Genomic DNA, 10,424 nt, shown 5'->3' with positions numbered 1-10,424 from the left:
CAAAGCAGTGGCTGGTACAGGAATTACTGGTTTATTAATGCAAAAATTACAGCATATTCTGCAGTTTGAGCAGAAGTTTGTGGCCCAAACTATAGTCAGTGCATTGAGTGTAATCAGGCATTGAGCAGGAAAAGAGAGGCGAGGTCTGCCCCAAGCTGACCTGCAGGCACTGGGGAGGTGCGGGCACCGAGGTGACCATGGGGACACATTCAGCTGCTGGCAGCAGTGCAGGAACGAGGAATCCTCATCCCCAAAGCCTGCTGTGCACCTTTTGTCCCAAGGAAGCATTGTTTCCGTCTCCACTCGGTCCCTCCTGCTGCCTCTCGGGCCATTTCCCAGCATCAGTGGATTTTCTTTAAGTGCAGGTGAATGCCGTTCTTGGAGCGAAGGATGATCTGAGGTATCTTCAAGGGGGGATTGGTTGGGTCAGGGGACAGCTCGAAGCGGAGCAGGGTCAGGGCCAGGGCCACTTTCAACTCGTTCATGGCAAACTGCTGCCCGATGCAGTTCCTGGGATAAAGCAGCTCAGCTCAGCCTCCGGGCACAACAAGCACCCAGAGGATGTGAGCAGGGGGGACTGGGGAGAGGGTTCCCTGGCACAGGCTCCATTGGGCTGAGCCGTCCCCAGGGATGCACGTTTCCTCTCCCCACTTCTCTTCCAAAGTCCAGTACTTTACCTGATTCCAGCAGCAAAAGGCAGAAAGGCGTGAGAGTGCCTGCCAGACGTGTTCTCCGGAGAAAACCGCAAAGGGTCGAACACCTGGATATGGAGTATTGACAGCAAGAAAAGAAGCGGTTATGTAAGGAGGAAAGGTACTGACTGGTATCCTCAGAAAGGCTACACCCCATAATTTCTGAACAACCCCATTGGAGAGGGGATGTATTTCAAGACGGACTGACACTCATCCACCAGACCCCCATGGTTTCCATGGAGCTGTGCAATGGTGTTGCCAAGACAAATCAGACACAGCAATGATTACAGCTGAATTCACCACCTATAAGCTGAGCAAAACCATCTTTTTGTCTGTTAATGCGAGAAGCTTTGTTTTGCTGGTGGTGCAGCACCCTGTGAAGAGGTGCTAATGCTGCCATGCGATGACCACCAGAGCCTGAAACACCCGAAACACGGCAGCTGCTTCTCAGCATCCCAAAGATGCTGAGAAAAGATGTGCAGCAGCAAGAGGGCCCTGCTGTCCTAACATGCAGAGCAGAAATTCAAAGAGGTGCAGCATAGGGTGGGAAAGTTATTAGAAGGGCACTCCAAGACTTACCAAAGGATCTTTCCATACCACGGGGTTTCGGTGAATGGCATAAATGCTAATCGCGACGACGCAGCCTGTAAAGCAGTCCAGGAGGAGAAAAAGGGCTCAGAGGTAAAGGCCAAATGATTTTACTGCTGTGATGTCAAGCGGACACGGGACACACAAACCTTCTGGCAGGGTGCGTCCGTCATGGAAGGTGATGGGTTTGTTGAGCTGCCGGGACACGCCAGGGACCGGCGGGTAAAGGCGAAGGCTCTCCTTGATGCACATGGTGCTGTAAGTCATCTTCCCCAGGTCCTCCCTGCAGAGACAGGATAATTAGAGCCACTCCCTCCCTCCCACTGCCCCCTTGAAATGGATGGGGTGCATAGAGGGAGCCACAGCATCCAGCCATGGGCTGCTGCAAGCTGGGAACTCCACCACCTCTGAACAACTTTATCCTTTCAGCAAGGTTAAGCACAACATGACAGTAGGACACAAAAAGCCAAGACTACGTCAGCAACACGAAAAATTGGTCCCTTAGCATTCCAGCTTTCAGGACATGAAGACAATGCTTGCTTAGGAATGACCATAATGGGGAAAAAGTCACCAGAGGGGGAAATGGTCAGCCTTACCACTGAAGCGTCTCCCGGTCGCCCAGGATGCCCTGGATCTCCTCCCTGCAGCGCGCCTGGTGCTCGGGGTGCAGTGCCAGGCAGTACAAGAGCCAGGAGATCCCGCTGGCTGTCGTGTCGTGCCCCTCGAACATGAACGTGTCCACCTCAGCACGCAGGTCCTCATCAGACAGGCTAGCTCCATTCTCGTCCTAGCAGCCCAGAGAGAGCTTCAGTGGCCCCAGCTAACCCAGGAGGGGACACTGCAATCTTTCAGCTATTGATGAGTGATGATGGCTTGGGATATGTAAAATCTCTGTTTAGACTGAATCAGGGCCCCTTTTCATTTGTAAATCCCTTTGTCCCCTTTATATTAAGACTGTGAAATCCCTCTTGGGGTTGAGCTCCCCAGCAGGCACTGCCAACATCTCAGTGGCTGAGCACCGTGTCACCTCAGCCCCTCCTCAGCCGGGCAGGACCAGGTATGGTGTTTTTGACTGATCTAATGGCTCGTGTGGCCCTGAGTACCTCTGGAGGTTTGTGGCACCCCCACAAGGGCTGGATTTTGCACTTTATGGCCTTGCCTGCTGCTGAGTGTTCTCCTTGGCCAAGATGAGCCGTGCACCCGTCAGCACCCACCTTGGCACAGAGCAGAATGTCCAGGAAGTCCAAATGCCTCTTCTTCTGGATCTTCTCAAATTCCTTTTCATCTTTAAGGGACTCCTTCCGCTCATGGATCACCTTGTCTGAGCAAGGAAGAGTGGAAGTTTCAGCAGGGGCAGGAGATGCTGAGCCTGGAAATCACCTCCTGAATGCAAAGCTTGCCTGAGGGGATGTCTCCTACCGGTTAATGATGCATTTGGCACATGTATTTCTGCATCCCTGACAGTTTTTTGTTTGTTTGTTTGTTTGTTTTTTGTTTGTTTGTTTGTTTTTGTTTTTGTTTTTAGGAGCATGATAACAAGTGACATACGCATTGCCATCAACCACAGTAGCAGATCCTTTTCTGCACAATTCTTTGCCCACGACAGACCCCCTGGTCTGTCCTACCCACCCCTCCCGCACTGAAATCATGCCTGGCCTGGAGAGGAAAATAATTCCTGCCAGCAGTGTTGCCCGCAGTGCTCATCCCTCCATCTCGCCAGTCTCTGGTCATGTAACAGGAGCGTTCCCAGAGGAGAATCCCTCTGAGCCCTCTGTTAACCCAGTTTAATAACCCAGGAGCTGTCAGACCCCTTGCTTCATGCCCAACACGAGCCATTGCTGCAAGCTGCTGCTCTCTGTGGATGCTCGCAGGATTGCTACATGGACAAGGAGGTAACTCACCCAGGCTCTCATAGAAGTACCTAATTCTCAGCTCTGGATGGGTTTCTTTGGGCCAGAGGCTGCAGCAGTGCCAGCTGATGTGGCAGATGCAGAGCCTGGACCATGCCTGCTCCCTGGAAAGCTCTTCCAGCCACCACAAAAGCTTTGGGAGCTGATAAAGACAGGGCATACCTGTGTGGTCGTGAGCGAGCTGGCAGACCTTCCTGAAACGGAACCCGTGGGGGCTGAGCCAGTAAATGAAGTCGTTGTGGTAGGGGAAGATGCGGAGCCGCTGGTGCACCATCTGGCACAGGTCGTAGACGGCCTGGATGTAGGTGTTTTTCCTGGGGAGAGGGGAAGAGAATTACACCACTGCATGAGCTGGGACAGGCAATAATACCAGCCTGAAGCCCTCGCCATCCACAGCCCACCTGGGGTTCCTGAGCAGTGACTAACCAAGTATTTAAGGCATAATGGCACGAGAAAGACTTCTTTAAGCCTAGAAGGCTGCTGCACTTCTACTTAGCAAGTGCTTGCCCAAGTGACTTGAGTCTGAGTGGTCAAAGTGGATCTGGGAGCATCACAACAAGCAATTTGCCCACTTCCCTTCTGAGCTGCTTTCTAACAGGCCTTGTGGCAGCCAGCACTGACCTGTTGGTCTGGCAGTTGCTGTTATAGCTGAAGGCACATTTCATGATGCTGTCAAGAGTCATCAAGCTGACGTGCTCAAAGAGCTCCACTGGTTTCCCATCAGTGGCCAGCTTCTCCCATTTATCCTAGGAGGTAAAGGAGACAAGAATGAGAAGACAAGGGGCAGTCCTGCAAGGTCTGCACTCAGCCTCCCATTAGGCGAGTGCTTGGCCTTAGGTATGTCCCAGAGGAATGGAAAAGAGAAAAACTGCTGTCAGAATCCCAGCAAGAGGAAGCCAGCACCTGGCCTGATTTGTCTCAACAGCTACCCACGAAACTGGTGGACCCAAAAGCTGAGAAAAGGACGAGAGAGGAGCACCCGAGCTCTCAGCATGAAACCAGGCTGGGAAATAGGGCTTGGACATACAGCTTTATGTCTTTGGTAAAGATTGCCACCTTGTGGCATGGCCTGACACGGCACTTTGCACTGTCTGCAAGTGCCAAAACTGCACCAACTGCACCAATGTGCATTGCAAAAGCCTTCGTGGCTCTGCAGCCCCTGAGCCCTGGCTGCTCCCTGGGCTGGCAGGAGGGAGAACAGCAGGGAGCTGCTGGGGGAGAGCTGGGCAAAGCCCTTGAGCTGCTCTGGGGAGGCTGGGTGGAGGGGGACGAGGAGAAGGAGCACCCGGAGCTGCACCAGATCCTGCCTGCCCAGGGGCAGCTGTGCACAAAGCCTCCAAGCCCTCACCTCTAACTCACCCTGGTTTCTATCATGCCCAGCACTGAGGGGTGAAAGGACACTGCATCTCCGTGCATTGGGCAAGCCAGGGGCTGCAGTCCGGCTGAGGGTAGGATGACAAATGACAGCCTTTAACCTCAGGTCACGGTGTAGCTATGCCCCAACCGTTATATTTTAGGGACTTGTTGTGAAATTTTATTTACTTTGGTTTTTCATTTACAAAAGTGCCTTCGGCATCATCCCTACCAGCATCACGTTGGTAGACTCTGCCATCAGGGCTACGTAAGGCTTCAGCACGTCGTAATGAAACCCCGGCGTCAGGAGCTTTCGATGCTGGTGCCATTTTGGCCCGTGTAAGATCAGCAACCCTTTCCCTGGGGAAACACAGGCAGTGTATGTTTCCGTAGGCACAAGCAGAACAATTTCACCTGTCTATGGACACAGCCCAGCTAAACATGCTAAAAAGTAATAATTTCAGAAAGCTTTTTGCCATAACTGCATCAAGGAACAAGTGCAATGCTGCTTATTTATAATGTGTTCTTGGCTAACTTCAGGGTCATTCCTGGAAGGCAAAGTCCTGGGAATACTTACCAATCCACGGGATGAGGTGTTTATAGCTGATGTTATCCTTGGGATCTGTAAAAAAAAAGTAAATAAAATAAAATAAAATAAAATAAAAGAGAAAGAAAAGAAAGAAAGAGAAAATAAAACGGTAAACATTTCACCAGCATCAATCTACCAGTTCACACCTGAAGACTGGCCCTAGGGTATTACTTCGGGTTGGGTGTGAGACAGAAGTGGTGGCAGCCTTGCAGCACTGATCGCTATTCCATGCCAAAATAACACTGTTGGGCCCAGTTGTGAAAAACTGTATAAAAGCAGATGCTCGGAGTGGAATAAACAAGAATATTGGTCGTCCAAAGTCGAATGGATACGCAGTAGGATAAATGATTAACCCTCCCAGACAGCACTGTCTAGCACCTCTCCCTCTGGATGCACCAAACCAACAGCTCTGCACGGTGACCGTGGGTCTGAGCCAACACCAAAGCTCCGAGTTGTCCTCTCCTTGCCGTGATCAGGCACCAAGAAGATGACTTTTCAAGGAGCACTTGAGGAAGTAAGATTTGTTGGCATGTTTCAGGTGGTTTTGAGGGCCCCTGGTCCCTTCCAGCCCTTGGTGGGCCATGCGGCTGTGTGCCTGGACCATGCAGGACAGGGCACACAGGAGCCAAATATCTCCGTGCCTTTGGATGATTTCTGCAAGGCAACTTATTTGTGAAACCCTGCCTTGCTGTGAATTGTCATCATGGCAGGGGACAGCTGCAGTCCGTGACTGCTCCCCACAAGGGGATGCATCGTCTCTTACCTCCTCTGGCAAACAGGGCCTTGGCATAGTCGGGGTCAGTGACAACCAGGAATGCCGAGAAGCTCCCAAACCAGAGAGGGTGGGCATACAGGTACTTCTGTGACCACACCTCTACTTTGTCCAGCGCCTCTTCCTCTTTGAGAAACTACAGTTGTGGAAAAGTGAAAAGAGAAAGAATGCTCAGATTCGGTGAAAAAAAATAAAATCTCCTAAGCCACTGTCTTAAAAAGCTCGTGGTTTCCCTGCACCACGAAACCATCACCAGCAAGGGGTGGTTCTCCCTCCAGGCTTCCCTAGCATGAGAAGCAGTCATGCTTGTTACTTTTGAACATCATATAAAGTAATTCTTCCTTATCAATTAATCCTAGCCATGGGCAGGTGTGTGCTGCCTATCTGCACATGCGTGTTCGGTTCTCTTTTTTCACAGCCACTCCAAAGAACTCACATTTACCCCAGAAAAGACTCTGAGGAGCAACACGTGAACACCATCACCAATAGCAGTGGCACTGGATGGTTCATTCTTTCAAAGTGATCATTGTTTTATTGCTTTTACAGCTGGTCATGTTGTATATTAAACAGGCAATAACCAATGACCTGGTTAGATGGCTTGGTGGAAATGTCTGGAGTCGCAGGCAGGGAAGAAAAGATCGCAGAAGCAAAAACATGCCCAAGTTTCTTTAAACAAAAGCTGCTCTGACAATCTTGCCAGTCCACCCACAGACCTAGTCTGGCTGTGACACTACGCAGAGGGAAGGGTTTTGGTGAGCTAGGGCTGAACCAGCAGCTGCTGCGCTGACCAAGCTGAAAGTCTAATTACACTTGCAGTGCAATGAATTTGATATGGTGTAGCAATTAGCCACAATGTCACGTTATTTACTGAGTCGAGGGAATGTTTGCTCGATTACTTTAGTGCTGACTTATCTTGGCTTGGCTTTTCGTGCGTCGAGTGTTTCTCAGGCTGTGGTGGTTGGTGCTCAGTTAGCCGCCCACCCGGCCTCGCTCTGGGGAGACACAGCGGGTGTCTGCTCCATGGGGCCAGCCCCAGCTCAGGATTTAGGACTTACTAAAGAGAATCACACATTTCTCCAAGTTCAGGGGGACAGTTTTCCTCCTAAAGGCAGCAGTCCTCCCCAGCACCCACCTGCCAGCCTATACCTTAGGAAACGTCAGCAAAAAGGGGACTTGGCACGGTGCCTTCAGACACCTGAGCAAGTGCCAGTCCCTCGGACACAGCTGCTTGGGTTTCCTCCTGTCGTGCAATCAGAGAAAGCATAAACATGCTGGCAGTAACTGGGACAGCAGTTAGCCTCGCTGTGCTTGGCTTTCCAAGGGTGGCAGAAGTCCTAACACCACAAGTCTTTGCACCTAGCCTTCTGTCTGGAGCATCGGCACGCAGTTTGATCCACGCTTCTGAGACAAATCCTTGCGCTGGCAGAGAGCAGAGCGAGTTCTGTGAAAGGAGAGATTGCCCCCAAGGTGAACCACCTCTGCGTGTCGTGCAGAGGGGGTTAAAGTCCTGCATGTTGCAGAGGAACATCAACCATCAGCTCCTGCTTCCTAACCAGGGCTCCAGATATGAGGCATACATTTAGTGTGTTTTTTTTTTAAAAAACAAAAACAAAAACAAAAAAACACAACAACACTTCTATTTCTTCCTCCCTTGGGTGCTTTAAAAGACAAGTATAACCCCTGCTTGGTTCTAAGGAAGAAAGGTAATAGCCCGATCTCACGCCGAAATGCAAGACTTGGAATGGATCCAACCTTAAAAGCATCTGGGAAGAGGCGCCTAAAGGCATTTTTAATGACCACACACTGATAGCGAATGGAGCACAGGAAACGCAGGAGCTGAAATCTGACCACTGTGCTGCACTAACACAGCTTAGTCAAAAATAGGCTTGCTCTCCTCCATCGGGTGCTAAAACAGGCGAGATGCACACAGAAAGCTGCTGAGGGACTGACATCCTTCCTGGACCATGGGCAGCTCCCCTGAGGATCCCAAAAATTGTGACTGGAAGTGCAGCCAGGGCCTGGCACTCTGGGTTTTCACCAGGTCATGCCACTTCAGCGAGACAGAAGGGCTCTGCGCCACCTCTCCTGACACTAATTTCCACCAAGTGACTTGGACAAGCAGAGGCTAACACCTGAAAATGCTTTAAAACAACCAGTGATGTATTCCCAGGAGAACTACCTGAGGCACCACAAATATATTTGAGATACTGACCTGAACCAAAGCTGGCACTTCATTACTTTAAATCGATGGAATAGGAAATCTCGGTGTTCTCCCTGAATGCAGCTGCCAGACATCCCGTTAGCTCCTCCTCTAGGTGCACATGGATTTTGTACTCAGCATATGCCTAGGGCATTTACAGCTTCCTCGCTGGCTCAGCGAACTGTTGTTTTTTAGTGAATTTAGCAGCACTTAACCAGTAAAACTACCAGTAATTCTTCCTCAACAAAGCAGAAGCTTGTCAAAGGTAAAAGGTTACTTTAGTCCAAGGTAAAGTTGACCTGTGAACAACCTAGCAATGACGGGAGAGAGTGATCGGCACCAGGGAGTCAAGTCCCATCTCAGTATAAATTGGCACAGCCGAGAAACTGGTGAACACACTTCATTAACTGCAGTTTTAAAGTCTAATTGGCAGCACAACAAAACCCCGAACTGGCCTGTCTTCACATTCACATTGCCAAAAGCTGAACTGTCCTGTCCAGCACAGCAAAACTGGGGCTCTGCGGCGCGGACATGGTCTGTCGGAGGTCCTGCCTCCAGCAGAACTTCTCCACCCCTATTTTTGGGGTGTCAGTTATTTTTGGGGTGCCATAGGTTTGGTCAGGGTGGGGAATCAGCAGAAGCCAGGAGAGGTCAGGGTGATTTTCGAAATGCAGAATCACAGAACAGGCCGGGGTGGAGGGGACCTTAAAGACCACCAGCTTCCAGCCCCCTGCCACGGGCAGGGATGCCACCCACCAGATCCATTTCCCCAAATCCCCATCCAGCCTGGCCCTGAAGACTTCCAGCGGGAATTAAAAAGCTCTTCCACCTCCTCGTGAATTAAAAACCTTTTCACACGGGGCAGCCCCCCTGCACCTCACGGAGCTGCCGGGGAGCCGCACCATGCTCGTACGCTGATCCGTGCCAGCAAGCACGCATCTTGGGATTAGTCACGCAAGCCACAGGCGCTTATAACGGGACTTTTTGTGCCCACGGGCGTGTTCAGCCGTGGCTTTAACTCTTCCTTAGGAAGACACCTCGCATTACTGCCTCCTTCCCCCCCAGCCAGCTGCCGCCTGCATCCCCCCGCGTTTTGCAGGCACCGCAGCGTGCGGCTCTCCCCGGCGCCTCTCCCCACGCGTGTCCCCCCGTCCCCATGCGGGGTCACCTCCCTGCTGTCCCCCATTCCTCCCCTGCCACCCCTATTCCCCCCGGGGGACCGTCGCCCACCCGCATTTCCCCCCACACACACACGCACCTCGTGGACGTGGCCGAGCAGCCAGTGCGTGGGGTGCCCGGGGAAGGCGGCCAGAGCCCGGAGCAGCTCCCTCCGCCGGTGGTAGAGCTGGATGGCCTTCAGCAGCACGCAGCTCAAGCAGAAAACCCCGGCCAAGTGCAGCACCCGGGCCACATCCACGCCCAGCCAGGTCGCCTTCATCACCCTCCGCCCCAAAAGCCGAGCTAGCCGCGGCTCCGGGCGGCTACCGGCGTCCTTGTCCCCGCCGGCAGCCAATGCAGGGCGGGGAGGCAGGGCCGGGAGACCGAGTGGAGGCCAAATCACGGCACAGCTTGTTGGGAACGGAGCTGCCAGCCCCGGGAGATGCCGCCCGCCCCGAGTCTTTCCCTCCCCCGGTACCGGCGGCGAGCCCCGCGCTGGGCTGGGGGGCAGCGGGGCTGCGGGGGGCCCGCAGGTGCTGGGGGGCTGCGGGGGCATAAAATAAAGGGATGCGGGGTTAATTGTCCAAGAGCAATCGGTTTTGTGCCAGGGGAATGCAGGGTGTGTGTCTGGGAAAAATTGGGGTTGGGGGGATTCAGGGTTTCGCTCCGCAGAGATGCTCTTAACTGCTCTGTGAGCAGAGCACTTCACACTGTGAAGGTACAGCTTAAAGCTGGCTGGGACAAAATCTGAAGATGTGGCCACCACGGTGAGCTAGGAGTCCGGCCATGGGACTGGTACTGGGCATAAAACAGCCCCCAAAAGCCCCAAGCTGAGGGATGTGTGAGGCTGGGTGGCCGGGTGTCCCCCACAGCGAGGGGCTCGGGGACTGGTGTAGCCAGGTTGTGGGGACAGAAAGTGTGTCCCTTCATGGGGACAACCCCATGGCACCGGGTGCTGGCTGGAGGATGCACAGGAGGTGTTTGGAGATCACCAGGCTCTCCTGTGCCGTGCACCACACAGTGTTGGGTATGGTGAAGACTACAGAGCTGCTCCTGAGGGCTTGTAGGGGCAGGCTCAAGGAAGCCAGCACACACTGAGGGGACATGAGGTCCTTCCTTGCTCTGCCCCAGGGCCCTCAGACATCTCCCTGCCTCCCTGCTG

General features: G+C 52.8%; 1 protein-coding gene across 1 annotated transcript; it reads right to left on the bottom strand.

Moving 5' to 3' along the window:
• Nucleotides 1-9,641, bottom strand: CYP4B1 (cytochrome P450 family 4 subfamily B member 1). The gene is made up of 12 exons (XM_082766402.1): nucleotides 9,363-9,641; nucleotides 5,896-6,040; nucleotides 5,121-5,165; nucleotides 4,776-4,903; nucleotides 3,812-3,936; nucleotides 3,353-3,504; nucleotides 2,495-2,601; nucleotides 1,877-2,067; nucleotides 1,430-1,563; nucleotides 1,272-1,336; nucleotides 678-760; nucleotides 1-510 (listed from the first exon to the last, which is right to left on the bottom strand). The coding sequence occupies exons 1-12, from the start codon at nucleotides 9,540-9,542 to the stop codon at nucleotides 342-344; spliced, it is 1,524 nt and encodes a 507-aa protein (XP_082622528.1). The 5' UTR covers nucleotides 9,543-9,641; the 3' UTR covers nucleotides 1-341.
• Between the last annotated feature and the right edge of the window lie 783 nt (nucleotides 9,642-10,424).

This window comes from Aythya marila (genome assembly GCF_965140915.1).
Source record: "Aythya marila genome assembly, chromosome: 8".
In the NCBI taxonomy this organism is placed as follows: domain Eukaryota; kingdom Metazoa; phylum Chordata; class Aves; order Anseriformes; family Anatidae; genus Aythya; species Aythya marila.
This window is presented reverse-complemented; position numbering and strand designations above follow the sequence as displayed.

Excerpts from the sequence above, each read along its gene's own strand:
- CYP4B1 (XM_082766402.1), bottom strand. The coding sequence starts at position 9,542 with ATGAAGGCGACCTGGCTGGGCGTGGATGTGGCCCGGGTGCTGCACTTG. Across the intron at positions 5,166-5,895 it reads GGCCCTGTTTGCCAGAGGAG|ATCCCAAGGATAACATCAGC; the intron begins GTAAGAGACGAT and ends TTTTTTTTACAG. Across the intron at positions 4,904-5,120 it reads ACACCTCATCCCGTGGATTG|GGAAAGGGTTGCTGATCTTA; the intron begins GTAAGTATTCCC and ends GTGTTTCCCCAG.